Raw genomic sequence first — 17,977 nt, 5'->3', positions numbered from 1 at the left:
TTTCCTCTTGTGGAGAAGTCTCCATAAACTTAACAAGAGGAACTTTGCTCTCTAAGTGAGCAGAAGAAAGACTATGTTAGAGGTGTTAAACTGACTGGAAATTTCAGGCTTTGTTTCTTTACATTGTCAGTGGGAAAGAAAAGGTTGTGGGGGGGAGAAGTGTTCTGAAGGGTTTATTTTGATTCTTACTACTTTTTTTCTTTTAGTTTCTTTTAATAAAATTTTCGTTACACCCTTTTAAAAAGTTTGTAGCCTGCTTTGCCTTTTTCCTAATCCTATCTCACGCCAGGAAGTGAGTGTGTTGGTGATTGGCCAGCACCAAACCTGCCACACATTTCTTTGGTGCATTGCCAGGAAAATCTCAAAACTGGGGAGATCTTAAATTGGCAAACCAAAACCACTACAAAAGGGTCTGGGCTGTGTAGGGAATCAAGAGGTTGTCAGCATTTCTTACATCACTTTACTACAATTGTGCGGAGAGAAGCATCTGATCACGCCATGTAGTAATCAGTAAACGCAGTTCATAGTAAAATAGGATGCTATTTTATGTCCTTATTCTCTTCATAACTTAAGCTATCCTTGGCTAAAAAATTCTCTGAGAGGGAAGTGCGTGGGTTTTTAGGGGTTACTTGCCTTTGTAAGTGTATAAATTATGGCTGTCCAGTTCTTTCTTTGTCAGCTATCTGCTTATGGCTAGTGCAGATTACAGGATGCTGTCTAGAAGACTCTTGGTCTGGTTAAGTGTAGTTGTTCTCTCACAAAATGCGTTGTCATAGTTTTTCTAGACCATGACCATCTGTTAATACCATGCATTCCTTCAGCTTGATTCTGCAGAAATTTCATCCATGTTCAGACTATTGGTAACCATAGCTTAACTAATACATAAGCATGCACATAGCAATACCTTAATTAGTTTTATAATTTTATCTTTTTAACATATTTTTTAGTAACAGTTCGCATTACTATCAAATGATGTAGTTACAGCAGATTCCAAATGTCACTTTGGAATTTGAATATCCAACAGCTTTCAAGATTGATGTTTAAATAGTGTAAAATATAACACCCAAGTATATATAGAATAATTTAGATAGTGGTGATAAGGCGTTTCACTTGTAGGATTACACATTGTTGCAACGGAAAAAGAATTTGCAAAATGTGAAAGTTTTACCAAAATGTTATTTCATTAAATGACATAATTTTTTTGAAACTTTATTCAGAGAAAAAGATAATTTTGTATTCATACTGATGAAACTTAATTTTCTTTTCACTATGAAGCAATGTTTCAATTGAAATAATATAATCTCATATATATCATTAAGTATAAAGCTTAAATTGAGAAAGTCAGATTTTAATTTATTGAATTTATTTATCAAGTCTTTGATTAACTTTAAAAAAATAAAGTGGAAAAATCATAGAACAGAAAATGAATAATATTCCAGTTTGGAACACGGGGAATAAATGGGATCTGAAAAAAGGAAGTTGTTTTCTTTGCATTTGTAATCAAAGCGGTACATTGAAATGATCCAGCATAGCAAGTGATTTCCACGTACATATTTTACACTAGGTGTACTCTCTGAGAACAGTTTTTAATAAATTCATTCAGCTACTAATTTTATTTTTCTGTTTCTAGTTTAAGGCTTCAGATTATCTTCTAGTTTACCTGTCACATCAGATATAGACTGGACATTAGGTCTCCAAAAAGAAAATTAATGAGATGCTCTTCAGAAAAATCAGCATAGTTTATCTTTCCATAAAATCATCTTCTTTAAAAGACATGAAATCTATAAAGTGGAGATTAAAAGAAAGAATTTCAAAACTATCTTAAAACTATCTTCAAAAATATATGGAAAGATAGTTTTTTGCTACTGTTATAGGAAATAAAGTAGAAGGGCTAAGCCATGAAAGGCTGCGACTCTGGTTTTACCTCTTTCCAAGCAGTGAATAAATTTTAGGGGATGTTTTTCTTAGGTTTGTTGCTTTAACTTCTGAGTACAGACTACCTACTCCATGTGATAGGGTAAGATCTGGTTGATGGCTATTACTTTCAACAAAATATGTTTCTGTGCAGTCTCAGGTAATGTCTAGGTGATAGTTTTATTCTGTTCTCTCTTGCACATCCCTTTTACACTATAATTTTCTTTAATTCAAAGGTTACTCTTTTTTCTGATAGAGGCGACAGGTTGATTAAATACAACAGCTTGATGATAAGAAAAGTATGATTAGATAGATACAGAACCTCACAGCCCTTACAATTAAATGTTTCATTATGACACTCTATGGCCATATCAGATCAAACATGTCAGATATGTCTGCATATTCTTAACAAAAAAAATTTTTTGATAGCTGTATAAGACAATAATTTTGTAAGCTTTGTGAGAAATTCATTGAATAGTAGAATTTGAGACATTACAATTGAGACAAATCAGCAGTGTGGATTTTCAGCTTCTTTTATCTAATTTTACACACAAGCAATTGGATGTTTAAGACAACTCTGAAAGTTTGAGGGAATTGTGTCTTTCTCTGACTGCAATCATACTGCAGCATTTCCTCCCTTAGTTTCCTTCTGCTAATCTGTTTCAGCTCATATCTTCTTTCTCCTCCAGATGCTTCCATTCCTACAGATGTTTATTATATTCCCCATAAACTATTAAAACATCCATTAATCACACATATTCTGCTTTTCTTAGCCTGCCACAATGTACGATAGTTCTCTTTCGTGTTCTGTGCCATTTTTGTAACTGTTCCTTATCTTTGACAGAAGACCTGAGCTCAATATGTTTCAAAGTTATTACCACTGGACCCAGGCATGATTGATGGAGTACCTTGAGTAGACTGCATACAGTAACTTAAAAAATGTGTATCAGTGACTTACGCTATATTGAGTACCATGGTTTCTAAGATATTTTATGTTAAAAAAGATATTTAATGCCTTGTGCTATTGTGGGAAATGAAATGTCAGGTTTTTCATAGGTAACATAAATTCAAACAGGAATAGCACCACTTGATGTATATATAGAGAGAACTCTGCAGCAAGATATTCAATAAACCGAAGTAAAGCTTGATGTCATGCTAGTTATTTTCCACAAAGGCCTAATCATATTTTGCATTTGCAAAAGTTAAACATACGAAAAATTCTTAGCCCCAAATATTGCTGTTGAAATGCTTCATTTTTTATTTATGCATTAATCAGTAGCAATTGCTCTTCTGCATCAAATGTGAATATGTAATTGTGCTTTTTGATTCATAGATTAATTGATGTAGATTCTGACAATATCTACGCTTTTGTCATGTTTGACAAAAAATTTCTAAAATTAATAATTTTGTCCTGTTTATGTTTGACAAGTAATGTCTAAAATTTCTTGGCTTAGAACATTTAGAATATTTAGAATCTTGCAAAGCCTGATTCTTTTGCATGAAGAGATGGTGGCAGAATCCTTTTTAATTAAGTGGTGACAGGATGTGGACTACACAGAGGTGCTAAAAGCTGTGTGGGAGATTAATGTAAAGACACCAATTTTCTGGTTTTTCTGGGTTTTCTCTGGAGATAGTTCCATAAATTTAGCCTTAATTGAAAAGAGAGGGGAAAAAAGAATCTTAAGATTTTTTGGTTAAGTAAAAGTTACATCCTAGAGAGCAATTATTTAAAAATGCAGCAGAACTATGATATTTTTAATGTAGTAAAAAAAAAAACTTCTTCAAAAACTGAAGGAGATATTATAAAAGCCTTTAAACCCCTAATATAAATATAACAACATAAAGCAAGAAAAGTTGAGTTTTCTGTAGTTTAAAAATCTTTAAGCTCTTCATTAACATGCTTATATTTCAGGTGACTGTTACTGGTTTCCTGGATAAAGCCAAGGTTGCATGTACTTTAGAGAAGACTTACACAAAATAAGGTAGAAGTTGACAACCTGAAAAACAGTTTCATCCCTACAGATGAATATCCTTGAGATTTATATTTCTTTCAATATTAGTTAGTACTAAATTTGTGTTATAAAGTTTTCTATGGTGCTGATGACCTGGCCTCAGAGGATTTTTCTTCTTGTGAAATGCCTTAGTGCATAATCACATCGTGTCTGTTGCGGTTTTCGGGAACTCCATTACTGTCAATAGAACCTGAACATCCCGAATCCCAAGTCAAATGTAAGTAGCATTTCAATTACAGGCTGAATTTAGGAGCCATTATTCCTTTGGTATGTGCTTTCCCTTACATAACACCTGTTGACGGATGTGAAATCTGCAATTTACGAGAAAGGTGGGGAATTTCTAGGACTTTATAGGTGTAAGAGTTTCCCGTTTATTTGAGGACAGTAAGTTCAATATTGTGTTGTTTTACCTGGACTTGATACACCTTGAATTTTGAAAATAAAATCTCTCCTAAAAAAGCTCTAGCGATAAAAAAAATGTTAAAAATATTGGTGAGAGCAGTCTACCAAAGCCCAAGTAAAGACAAGAAACAGACCTTGAAGTGTGTTAAAAAAATCCAGGAATATATTGTTCAAGTTTTTTTAAATATTGAGTAGAATTGGCTGAATTTAGGAGCCATTATTCCTTTGGTATGTGCCTGAGATCACCAGGACAGTAATGTCAGAGAACACGTAATAAAGAAAACTGAAATACAATTGTAGTTGTTGCAATTTTCAAAAAGCATTTGAGGTTTCTGCTTTTCAGCCTAAATATCATTGGCAGTAGTGTTGCTAAAAGTAATCGAAGTCAGAGAAGAGACATCCAAGCCTCAAACTCCTTAATTTTAATTTAGACCTTTGAACAGCTGCACTTCAAATGACAGTAAATCTTTGCACCTCAGTCTCAGAGTGTCAGCATAGTCAATTAAATAAAAAATTTGCAAAACCTCTGTAGAATGCTTTCCCATGAGCCTTGATGATAGTGCAGGATAATAGAAGTAACATAGTCCTCCAGTACAGCAGTAGTAATTGTAACTTCCTTTTGCACCAATTCATTAGATGCTGTTGGCATTACAATGAGGAAAAAAAAAAATTTGTGTGCTCTCTTTTGGCTTTATAGCTTATTTAGAAATCCAATAAAGAAACCCAGCTCTTTATTGATCATTCATTTGATTCCAGGTGGTAGGACTTGGACCTTTAGCATAGGGCATTCAGTAACTGTTACCTGCTTTGTTTAATTAAAAATTAAAATTACTTTAAATAATATAGATAGCTTAGAAAGTTTACTAGATAAATAGCCTGCACTCCAGAAAAAATTGTGAAGATGTTTGGAGAAAACTTCTCCCTGTACAAAACGCAGAAAATCAAATTTGTAAGCCAAGCTTGAGTGTGGTAAGGCATTTGCCAAGAAGCAAGGTGAAGACAAGCAAAGAAATCTCCTGGAAAAGCTGTGCTACCATTTTGATACATTTCGGCAAGGCTAATAAAAAGTGCATGGAGTATCACGGAAGTAACGGAGAGTACCAGGGAACTGTGATGAAAATTAGTAAAATTATATTGTTGAAATTGTTTAAATTAATATAATTTCTCCTTCTGTAGCATTTTCCATATGAAAGATCAAGACCTGTATGATGCTTAACAGCGACATAGTTACATAACACAAATGTATCAATTATACAGTGTGCTTAGCTAAGAATTAGGAGGGTATGCCACATCACATTGAAGAGTGCAAAATGCTTTGGAAAACAGTGGGAATATTTTTAACACCAGTAGAGTTGTGAAAAAAAAATGAACTAAGAATATAAAATTCACTTAGAAATTATAGTGGATTTTTTTCTCTCAATAATTTCAAGTGAAATTTCCCAACACTACCAGTTTTATGACAGCATTTACTGTCAGCAATTATTTCAGTAATAAAAGCAGTAAGTGGATTACAATTTCTTACTGAGCACTATCTCTCAGTCAGAGGAATCATGAGTGTTTAGCTACTGGTGGTGGTTTTTACTTCAGCATTAAATGAATATTAACTGTCCATCATGAATAAGATCAAAGGTGATTTCATCACCTGAGTGATCAGTGGTGCTCAAAATCCTAATTCCCTAATATATGAAGTGTTTGATTGCATCTAAAACTCAAGTTTTAATGACACCATTTTTCATCATTTCACATTGCAAGAAAATAATCCGGTACTTAATTTATTCTGTAAGTAGATATTGCAGTATTTGTATTAGTATTTGTATCCTAAAAGGATATAGATTAAACACAGTTTTGGGAAAGTATTCATTAGCAACATTTTATGTGCATGAAAAGGTGCTATTTTGCTCATGAATACCCTCGTGATACTGAATATGCGAACATTCTTTCTTTAAAGACTTCCCTATTAAAGAAACATTGAGATATATAATCTCCAAACCACCAGTAACAAAAAAGGAAAGATAAAATTTTCTAAGAGTTCCCCCTTAATTCTGAAGTGTTGACCACATTCTAACAATAGCAGCTGAGCTCTGATATTTTCCAGTATCCTTTACCCCATCTTAATCCCTTTTTGAGTACAAAATTAACACGTTCTGATTGCACTGGGCCGTGTTAGTACAAGCAGCATGTAGTCACAGTGCTCTAAAAGAGGTAATAATTTCTGAGTCTAGTATTGCCTCTGTAAAGCTGATGATGAGCTAGAGGAAAAGCAGGGCAACAGTGCTTCAGTTAACACTGACCCAGAAGCGACACAGCTGGGAATGGTTTCAGACTTTCTCTCTTTGTGATTGCTGCCTTGGATAGTGACAAACTGGCTAGCATCCCTGTAGGGTTTTTAAATTCTGCAAATATCTAGCAGAAGCTCAAATTTCTGTTTTATTTTTTTAGATGACAGAAAAGTATGTTTTAATAATTCAATCTTTATTTCTCTCCACTTGAAAAGACTGGTGAGAGGAAAGAAGGAAGTGAAGAGAATGGGTGGGTGCTAGCTGAACTGATAAGATCAGATAAAAGCATTCCACCACTTCTATAAAAGAAGTAATTTGAAAAACATAACATTTTACTGTGCAAACAGTTGCCTATGAGATCTTTCACATTTTGTCTCTGGCGGGCAGTACTCTTCTTATGGAAGTGATTAATTTGACAAATGTGACAGAATTTTCAGCCAATAAAATTTCATATTTTCAGAGTATAACTAAACCTGATATATTATACAGGCTTCAGGCAAGTACTGCAATTTAAATAATGTTCACTCGTAGCTCAAATATGAGCTGAACAATCCAAGTTTCAATGAAGACAGCAGAAAAACCTCCTAGTGGTTTTAGCTGGAGGACTGTCAAACCAATATGACCTAAGCTCAGAAAATAAAGCCATTAATATCACCAGGGTATTTCAGCAAGTATAACATGACAAATGACAATTTTGATAAATAATGCTTAAAAACCTTTTTTTATTCTTGAAGTTAACATCCTTCAGTATAGACCTTTACTTTAAAAAATAACAGAAGGGAAATTAAATTGCCAATATTTACACTCACACTCATTAATAGATGCTACTTTCTCCTCTATCCTTCATTTAAATAACTAGTAATCCATCAGCAAGCAAAATTACATTTTATTGTTCAAACTCTTTAACATTTTTGATTCATCAAAAACAAGTAATAAAGGATGTTTTAACTGGAAATGTAGTTTGTTAAGAAAAATTACATCTATATGACTTGCTTGCTGAAGAATAACTTTTTTTTTTTTTAATGACCAATCCTTATTCTTCAGTACGTAATTAAAAATATGAAGTTTCTCCTCTGTTACAGATTTTTACACTTTAATTAATTTCAATGCATTACATTTTAAAATTTTTCTCTGTATCTGACAAAGTTTAGGTGCATGTTAAGTAAGTCTAGTAACAGAAATATATGACACAGATGAATGTAATTTTATTCTAAATGCTCTTTCCAAGAAGAAAATTAACTCTATTATTCATTCTAATGATGGTATAGAATCTACTGCTTTATTTAGAAATACAAATAAAATAAGATAATATATATTTTCAGGAGGGCTGGAGTGTAATTAACTGGAATCTATTGGCATGAACCTTTCCATTCATTAGCCTTCTTACTACCTGAGAACAGTTAGCCAAAATACATGTATTGCTATTCCTGCAAAGTGACATCTTTAAAGCTAATTTAAAAACATTTTTTACTATTTCTTTCTATCTTGCTTAATAAAGTTGGAGACTGTTAACCTGTTAAAGCTGAGTGAGAGCTTAAAAAATTAAAGAGGTGAAGAGAAAAAAGTATATAATTAAAAGAGTTGTTTCAACATTAACCCAACTAGAAATATTGGTTCAGTTGAATAGATGAAATATGTAGAAGCATCTGGTTTTTTTTTTTGTTTGATTTTGTATCTTTCAGAGAATTTAAATAGCGGATATAAGGGAGGGTTCAGTAACCAAAACTCTGATCAGAAATTTCGAAACACATTAAAACAATGAGTAGTAAGCGTCACATATGTCTTGGGTAATAGAAAGGACCCCTAGAATTATACTGCCTAGTTCTGAATAAATATCTTTGCCTAGTTCTGAATAAATAGCTTATCTATTTTTATTCAAAAGCTCAATCTTTACCAGTTAGAATTTAAATTTTCTAGCAGCTTTAAAAAGAGATTGATGAAAACTTTAAATCATACAAAACTCACCTGCCTTGGAGTGCTCCAGGTTTTGTGGTTTTTTTGTAAGTTTTTGTCCTAATGTTTGTTATTTCAGTATGGTTTCATGCTTTTTTTCCAAGAATTCAATTAAGTTCAATTAGTGCAATTAATTCAATAAATTAATTCAATTAGTGCAATTAAGTTGAAGAGATTTTTTTTAACTGGTAAACTTTTGTGTTTGTCAGAAGTCAGAGTAAAATTCAAGAGGCTTTCAAGCTGTGCAATAATGTTTTACAGAAATGAAATGCTCATAAACACCTAAAACCTGAAGTCACTATTTTCCATACAAGTGTAAACCTAAAAAAATATTTTGGATGCACCCAGGGTCCTCTGTCTGAAGTGAGCGGATCAGTAATTCGACAGATAGAATGTAAAAGAAACTGCAGAAGTATCTTTATCCCTCAAACCTTGTTCAAAGTGGGTTAAATGCTCAATGAGTGGTGTTTTTCCTCATCAATGGATGATGAAGAGTAGCTGTATTATCTGGGAACTACTTCGGAAAAAAGTTTCAGTCAATGTAACACCATCCCCTATTGCCACATAAAAAAGAAACTCCACAGAGACTGTCTTAGGGTTTATGCTTCATTTAATCTGCTGCTGTGGTACAGTGGAGAAGAGGAAATGGGAAGAGCACTAACTGTGCTAGGCCCTCCTCTCGCTCTTGTACTATCCAACTGGTAAAATAATAACTACTGCTGTTGTTTCCTACTCCAGCTGCAAATCAAGGCAGTCAAGTAAATGTTAAGATCTGTCCCCTTTTACTTTCAGTAATTATATAGTGCTAGGGAGAATTGAGTGTGTGGTTTTCAGCATGCTTCTGAAATAGAGGGAGTCTTTGCTCACTGCTCCAAGTAGGAGGTTACATGAAATTGTGAACTTGGTGGGTGCAAAATGGCTTTCATCTCAGTCAGCTCAGCTTTTCATCAGTAGAGCTGTGCACCAGCCTGGGGGTGTCAAAGCTCAGGCTTTAGCTTTGTCTGTCCATGTAGCTGCACTATCAAATACTTGCTTCTTACATACTTGACATATTTTAAACTACCTAGGTGAAAGGAGAGGGTTGGCTTTTTATGTCAGGATTATTTCTCTGTGTCTGGTTTGTGATGAATGTATTGCACTGGACTAAACTCAGTGCTTTAATACACAAAGCAAGAATACAAGCTATGCTTTTACAATTGAAATGTCAATAAATTCAAACATCCTCCTGGTATACATAAACTCCATAAGAAATAGAAATTGTGTGCTTACATGAAATTGTTAGCTTTGGGTTTATATTCAGATTTTGAAAGGTATATAGTACTTTGTATTGTAGGGAATACTTACATGGATATGATTTCTGTTTTGCTTTATATTATAAATTAATTTGGTATCTATATCACTGATTCTAAGTAGATCTTTGACTCCATTGTGACTGAACACAGGAAAAGTTAAAAAGCACTCAAAAATGTCATTAGTAGGGTAATAAATTAAGCACTTTAATTATACTTACGAATAGAAGACACCAGATAAGATAGCAAATGCTGGGTTTTTTTTTCAAAACTGGGAAGTGCTATTCCTCACTTAAAAATATATCAAAAATAAATCCCCATGGAACTACCTGCAGGAATATCTTTCACAAACTGGAAAAAACAGCCTTCCTAATATGGGATAAGGCTCAAACTTGCATATTTATACTGTTCTAGATTAATCCCCTCTTTATCATGTTAATAGTAATTTCAGTAGAATTAGATTATGGAGTCATTCCATTATTTACAAAAGGCATTAAAAAAAAAGATTATTGGTTGTTAATTTCTTTCTGCAGTAGGATTTCAGAATACATATTGAAACAGATACAGTGGTCTTAGTCTTACTGCCCCTTGTATGCAATGGCAAAGAAGTTTGTGTAATGTAAAAAACATTCCACAAACAGATTGTTTGATACCTATATGGGTATATTATTGTAGTATTTTCTTTTTCTAGGATTTGAAGTCACACAACTAATAAAATATTCTATATTTATTTAGTCCTCTACTTTTTAAAGCACTCATCTTTTTCTTTTTAATAATTCATGCTTTCTGTTGAGTTATAGAATGATCTGCTGAATTCTTTTTACATTGCTAACAGCAGGAATGTGTTTCTGTCTTATGAGTCAGATGTGACACAAAAATTTATATGAACAGCTAGTGACTCTGCACTGTATCTGAAATTCAATCTTATTGGACTTAAAAGACCTCAGTGAATCTGTGTATGTAAAATATGGTACAGTTTCTTAAGTGCAATTGCACTGAATTATAATAATAATATTAATGCTGAAGTCAGTAGTGAATTCTACTGAACAAAATGTGCTGTCATCTATGGTCAGGTGTTACCATTGTTTCTTTTGTTGTAGAGATGATGCAAGTTATTTCCTCTTACTTTACTGCTGTTTGCAAGGTCTGTAAACTATTAAAAAAGCATCTTTCTGACATGAAGTGGGGGGATACTGTTAGCTTCTTAATTAAATAGCTGAATAATTTCCTTTCTAATCCACTTATACAGGTTATCTCCTTAATATAATGTTGTCTCCTTTAAGGATATGTTTTTATCTCAATTTAGATTTTTTTTCTATTGCACTTAGGTAATATATTTCACTTATATTTTGGCCAAAAATAAAAGACAGCAGTTTTTAAGGACTGTGTGTCATTATTATGCCAGGAAATGAAGGTAAAAAATAAGGGGAGTCCCTATTTTTTTTCTGTATGTCAGACCTACTTATCTTTAGCGCAGTACTGTCACAAATGTCTGTTAAGAATTGCAGTGCTGTTCTGAAGGAGTAAGTGATATGGCAGTTTATCTAGTACACTGTGAATACTAGCACCATCAGCTGAAGAGAGCCTTGAAAATATTATCAAAACCTTTGTAAACAAGTCTACAAAAGCAAGTGGAATTGTTATTTTTTGAGAGAAATTCCTTCTATTATTCTAGGTACTTCTTGAAAACAAGGACATGCTTTTAAAAAAAATATTTGAAAGGTTAAGAATAACATAAAATGGCATTCTCTTACAAGGTAAAATGTTACATTTTATTTTATGATTCTTTGTGCATTTTGGTATCATGTACACAGAAAGCTCTGATAAGACAAGGCTCTCAAATTGGGTGTGGCCAGAGAAGTAGTTCTTATATTTGAGCCTCAACTCACCAAGGAGTTTCTAGTTTCGTGTGAGGAGGCTCAGGCATGTTTTAGGAAAATGGAAAGAAAGGTATTCTTCTAAATCATTTTCAGTAACAATTTTCAAATGTAGACTATTCTATTGCTATTGAGTCATCACCATACTTAGTACTTCTGAGGATTCTGTGTGAAATAAGCTAGGCAAGTAAAAATAAAACTTGTCATGACTTCATATAGGAAATATTGACAAAAAAGTATTATATACTTCTCTTTTATTTTTTCTGTTTGTTTGATTTTTAGATAATGCTGCTAGCTTCCATTTATATGTTGTATTTTGCAGGGAAGTATAAATATTTTTTGTAAATGTTGTTCGTGCATGGTCTTAGCACGCTGCTGTTATAAAAAACTGGTCATATAAATGTTCTTTTTAAAATTTAAATACAAAGATTGGTAGGTGAAATGAAATTCAGATATTTAAGAGTATCTGAACATATTTATACTTTTTTATATGTACTTTATACATGGCCTTTTTACTGTGCCATGTCTTGTGCCCTATGGTACAGATTCTATTTGTGTGAAATACTGCAGCAACATTCTTTTTGTGTATTTTTGATGAAGTTTTTGAGAAACATTTTGTAAATTTAGAACCACATTATTTTTAATACTGTAAACTGGGCATTCAAATGAAATACACCAATGCTGTTATTAAAAAAGAGATTACTTTTATGAAGTCTCATTGGTATGAAGGTACAGTAAGGTTTCTGCACAAGAAAAAACACACACACATACACAATCTGTCAGAAACAGAAAAACAAAAAGAAAAAAAAAACCCCAATCAACCAACAACAAAAACCAAATCAAAACTAGTCAGAAAATAATTAAGAATTCATGTAGATTTCACCATTAATTGTAATGCAGTACTTCAACTTCTTGTGCAAGTATTGGCATTTTATTGTACAGGAAGTGGTACTTCTGCTGTATTTTCTGTATTTCTCAGAGATGATTTTTTTTTAAATTTAAAATGCTAATATGCTTAGATTATCTGTCAAATTGAACTTGGTGTCTAAAACACTAGGCAAACTCTGAAAATATGAGATTGAATGGGGAATACCAAAGGTGCCTTATGAGCTCACATATAAGTTCATTGCCAAAATGTAATGTCAGTGTCAAACCAAAGGGCATCAATGAGGCTGCTGCTTGTTATCTGTGGAAAGTGATGGTGGTTAAGGGAAATCCCTGTCAGCTGGGAAAAGGTCACTGTTACACCCACTCTTAAGAAAGGCAAGAAAAATAATGGAAGTACTATAGATTTACTGGTCTCACATGTATTGGTGGGAAGCTCCAAGCACACGTCTAAATCTATTTTCTAAAAGCAGGAATATAGATAGGACTACTCAACACTCAGATTTACCAAAGGCAAATAATGTGTGTTTGATCTGATTGTGTTCCGTTATGAAAAGATTGTTTGGGATGCAGAACAGTGGGTGTAACACACCTTCAGTTTAGTAAGGTTTTTGAAATAATCCCTCAAAACATCTATGTTTTAAAACTGAGGAAGTCTGAACTCGATGAACAGACTGTTAGGTAGGACTGAAGTGTAGAGAACGGTCTTTCAGAATCTGGCTGACAGCTGGTAAACCATACATCACCAGAAGGGGCTGATATCAAAGCCCACATTGAGCTGTAGAGTTTGGCACCAAGACAGGGTATCCTGAAGCACAGGCTGGCAAGTGACTGACTAGATCAAAGGATCTGGGAGTTTTAGTGGACTGTAGGGTGGGTAACAGCTGAACGGTGTACTTTTCATAATAAATAAAGCAAACTATGTGCCAAAGTGACTGCAGGCAGTGGATGAATGGGAATGCTAGGAACCCAGAAGAGGCTACCAGGATGGCCCAAGGGCACATGACCAGTGATGAGTGCTTGAGGGGACAGAGCTTGCTGGGTCTTGGAGGAGGTAAGAGGCAATCTAAAGGCAGCCTGCAGCTGTGGGAAGATTAATTGAAAAAAAGACAGCAAATTTAACGTCTTGTCAGTTTAAAAAGGGACAAGGGCCCCTGATGGGAAGGTTCAGACTGAACATCAGGGAAATTGTCTTCATTAGGGATGTGGTGAAGCATCATAGCAGGTCATCCACAGAGGCTGGTGAATTTCTGTTGTAGAGTTTTGAGATTCAGAGAAAGCTGTGGCTGATGTGATCTAGTATTGATGATAACCCCATTGTGAGCTTGAGGTTAGATTGGACAATCTTATGAAGGCCCTTCCAAATGGCAGTTCTCTGATTCTGTCCAATTATAGTGCAATTTATCACAGAAGTTTTGTCGAATTTTAAGGTAGAGGGAACTAACAATTGTGAAACACAGTCCCTTTGCAATATCCCTCTGGAGGTCAACAACGATAAAAATTAATTTCTGTTCTCTGAGTTTTTCACAGAATTGCATCCTATATGCCTATATTCCATGATGAAATTATCCCCACTGTTCCATTTTGGGTATAATTGTCTCCTGTTGTCTGATTTGAGTCTCTTTTCATTGCCCCATTTTTGTCTCCTGTACATGCTGTCAAAACTGCCACAGCCCGACACAGCTGGCAAAATGGTAGCATCTAAGATGTCTGGCTTGGAAATAGTCTTAGATGTCTGGATAAAAAGCAGGAGAATTAGAACTTGACAAATGTGAGCTCAAGTTCAAGTTCCCTTCAATGGAAGTACTACTTTGACTCTTTTCCAGTACTTATAATATTTATTTTAATTTATTTTTTCTGGGGGATTTTTGCTGAAACAAACAGTTTTTAGGGCAGGAGAGAAGACCTGAAGGGATGGTGTGTGGTTACCAGGATTATCTATGAACTCATGGCTCAAAGAAACAGGTTGAGAATTTTGCCCAACAAAATCTTGTATGTACATTTGGAGGGTGAGTCTTAATTTTAGGAGCACTGTATGTTTAGAAAGGAAGGCTGACTTTTAAAATGGAGAATGGAAAAAAAGTACATCAACACATTAAGGAGTTGTCATAAGTGTACTTTTGCATTAATAAAAAAATAAGTTCAGAGAGAAATTTATGAGGATTAAGATGATTGCCGACCTGTGATGGAAAGGGAAAAGGATTGGCAAGACCAATTTTGTGATTGAGGAAGTAGAAGTTGTGCATGAAGCTAATCAGAACTGTCTAATGAGAAGATGAACACTGATTAGAAGAAAATGTATGTTTTTGTAAAGATACTGTAGGAGAGACATTTTTGCAATGCTTTCTTTACTGATTAGTACTGCTTAGTACTCTGTACTTCTTAGTACTCTGGCAAACAGAATAGAAGGACCAAACAAATTCATATTAATAGTTTTCAAATAAACACTTGCACGTGTCCTTTTAATATTTTATTAGGAGGGTGGAGATTATAATTTTGCCCTGAATAACAACTGCTAGATTTTAGAATGTTACCACACAGAACAAATATCAATGCTTTAAAAAAAAAAAAAAAAAAAAGTAACCTAATAAAATGCAATTCCCTTCCAGTGTGACTTGTTGGTTGTACATGAGTGCAAAAGAATTTGAAATGTAAAACTAATTTAAAAAATCTCTTTAGTACAAACGTCCTCTTCCGTAGATTTTAACTTTAAATAATATTTTCCCGCGGCAGTTACAAAGTCCCGGAGCTAGTGGTATGTCATATAAAAGCTTCTTTGTAGCCGTAGGCTTAGCATCGCTATAATTAAACCTTCCTCGCCTTGATTTGCAGCCAGTCTTACTCCTGTCAGAGAGGGAGCTTACTCATCGGGGAAGACAAGACCAGGGGAAGGTTTCAAGTTGGGAAACAGAATTTCTGAACCCGATGTGGACTGGAAGCACGATATAGGAAATACAGAGTGGCGGGAGGGGGAGTTTAAGTAGTGAGAGCTCATTTTTAACCCACCTCAAAGTTCTCGGTGAACAGGGGCACGAGCAACTTTGCCACCTGCTGTCGCCCGGCAGTGAGAGTCCCTCTGGAGGGAGTCCTGTCCGGCCAGCAGCCACGGCCTCAGCGAAGGAGAGGCGCGGCTCAGGAGAGGCGGGCTGCAGCATCAGCGGCACTGAACCTCTCCGCATTCACTCCCGGTCCCATTCCCACCCCCGCGCCCTATCGGCATCCTCGTCGTGGCCTCTCCCACCTCCCGCACACCCCAACACTCCCTGCCCCCGACCACCGCCCCCTGTCGGGTCCGCTCTCCCTCGCCCGGGCTCCAGCCTGGCTTTAAATATTTCCGAGCGGGATGCCAGCCCCTCCTCCTCCTCCCCCTCTCCCCGCCTCCCCTCCCGCGGAGCAGTCAAGACCCGGCGGCGCGGCTACCCCAGCCGCTCCCACAGTCGGGCGAGGGGTGGCGCGGCAGGAGCTGTCCAACTTTTCAGCACAGTTTCCTCGCCGCTGCCCGCAGGAAGGCGGCAGCCGCCGCCCCTGCCCGCTCGCCCGCCCGGCGCGGCCCGACCGCCGGCAGCATGGAGGCGGAGAGCAGCAGCGGCTTGTCCGCGATGCCCAGCGGCAGCGACGGCGGCAACGACGGTAGCGGGGGTCTCAAAGCCCCGAAGCATCTGTGGCGGCAAGATCAGCACTACCCACCGCAGCTGCGACAGCACCAGTTCCTCCAGCACCAGCAGCATCCCGGGCAGCCGCCGCCGTCTCCCGTCTCGCGGGGCCGCTGCCTGGCCGGGGCTCGCGTCAGGCACCGCGGCTACTCCGACACGGAGCGGTACCTCTACTGCCAAGCCATGGACCGCGCCTCCTACGCCGTGGAGACCGGCCACCGGCCCGGCTTGAAAAAATCGCGGATGTCCTGGCCCTCCTCCTTCCAGGGACTCAGACGGTAGGCGAGGGCTTGGCCCAGCGCTCCGGCCGCGCGTGTGGGGGGTGCGGCGGAGGAGCGCCGCTCCCGGCCGCGGGGACGGGATTCAGCGGCGGCCGCGGAGGGGTGGGCACCGCGGGACCCCCGTCCAACCGGCCTCCCTTACCCCGGCGGCAAAGATAAGGAAGGGGCACCCTGCGGTTGCGGAGGCTCCGAAAGGGAGGTGGGCTCGGGGTGCGCAGCCGTGCTGGGGACCCGGACCCCGGGCTGGGACGCTGCGAGGAACCCCCGGTCAGGGCTCGCCTGACGCGGGCGTGACCGGGGCACGGGCGGCGGCGCGTCGTCCCGTACACGCCTGTCTGTGGGTGGAAAAGCGGCCACGAAACACGTGGGTGGGAGCGGGACGGCGTCTGTGCCAGCGCGGAGCCGTGAGCGGGGTGGGCAGCGGGGCCGCGCTTCCCCGCGCCCGGCGCCGCTCCGCTGCGTCCCCGGCTGCCCCTCCTCGCTCGAGCTGCCCGCGCTCCCCGGGAGCCTTCAGCGCTGCTGCCGAGCGGGAAGGACGCAATTTGTGTTATGTTTTCACAAAGTTAAAATAATGAGAGCTCTGGGGGGTGGGAGACAGTCTGGCAAATCCAGGGTTAGGGTCCTGTTAGTTTGAATGGGCTTAGTTGAGAAAATAGGCTAATGGTTTCTTAGCCAGAGGGAGGACTTCGTCATCTACTAGTCTATTGTTCCCCTTTAAATGAGCTGTGGATTTATTTTTCAGTGTGTAGCTTACCAATGCCTATTTTACCCTTGATGGCTGTAACAGGCATCTGTTTTTAAATTAAATTCTCTGTCAAAAGCAGAAAGATGTTGAATCTGAAGAATCAATTTATTATTCGGACTTCATGTTTAGTAGCTGGAACCACTTCCTTTTAGTAGAAAGACACACGCTTGCACTTGAATTTTAAGCAGACATTGTGAATAAAGGATTTATGGAGAGAATGGTGGGCAGAGGGACAATACTTGATACTGAGGGACTCTGCAGATTTTTGATTTCCTGGATAATCAGATTTTTATAGCATGATATGCTTGATGAATAAATAATAGAATCCTTTCTGAACGAAGATTGCTTTGTGTGTTTCTGTGGTGCACACCACATTCTTTATTAGGAAGCCTTGGCCATAAATCTGAAAAAGACATACTTGAATATTCTCTGGCAGTGTTAGCTCTATTTCTACCTAACAGTAACTTCATGTCCCCTTCATATATAATTAAGAAATAAAAGGAGATTCAGCAATTGTAAATTAGAACTGTATTCTCAAATAAGTAATCTTTAAATATGTCTTTTAATATCTTTGGTTTCCACACAGCCATTCTGTTGCTACACATTTGTATCCCTTCTGTGAACTCATTCTTGTCTGAAGTTAATGATGTTAAATTTTTCACCATGTAAGACTTGAAAGAAAAAATA

General features: G+C 37.2%; 1 protein-coding gene across 3 annotated transcripts in view; it reads left to right on the top strand.

Moving 5' to 3' along the window:
• Positions 1 to 17,977, top strand: part of PDE4D (phosphodiesterase 4D) — a 530,024-nt gene that overhangs the window by 160,046 nt on the left and 352,001 nt on the right. Inside the window, exon 1 of one of the 3 annotated variants that reach the window (XM_038123325.1) lies at positions 16,178 to 16,542. The exons of the other annotated variants lie outside the window; for them this stretch is intronic. Within the exon in view, the coding sequence (XP_037979253.1) occupies positions 16,178 to 16,542 (365 nt within the window). Of the gene's footprint in view, positions 1 to 16,177; positions 16,543 to 17,977 lie in introns of those variants that run through there. 3 annotated transcript variants of the gene reach the window in all.

Source organism: Motacilla alba, chromosome Z (assembly GCF_015832195.1).
Source record: "Motacilla alba alba isolate MOTALB_02 chromosome Z, Motacilla_alba_V1.0_pri, whole genome shotgun sequence".
Taxonomy (NCBI): Eukaryota; Metazoa; Chordata; class Aves; order Passeriformes; family Motacillidae; genus Motacilla; species Motacilla alba.
Note: the sequence above shows the minus strand (reverse complement) of the source record. Positions and strands in the feature narration are given on the sequence as shown.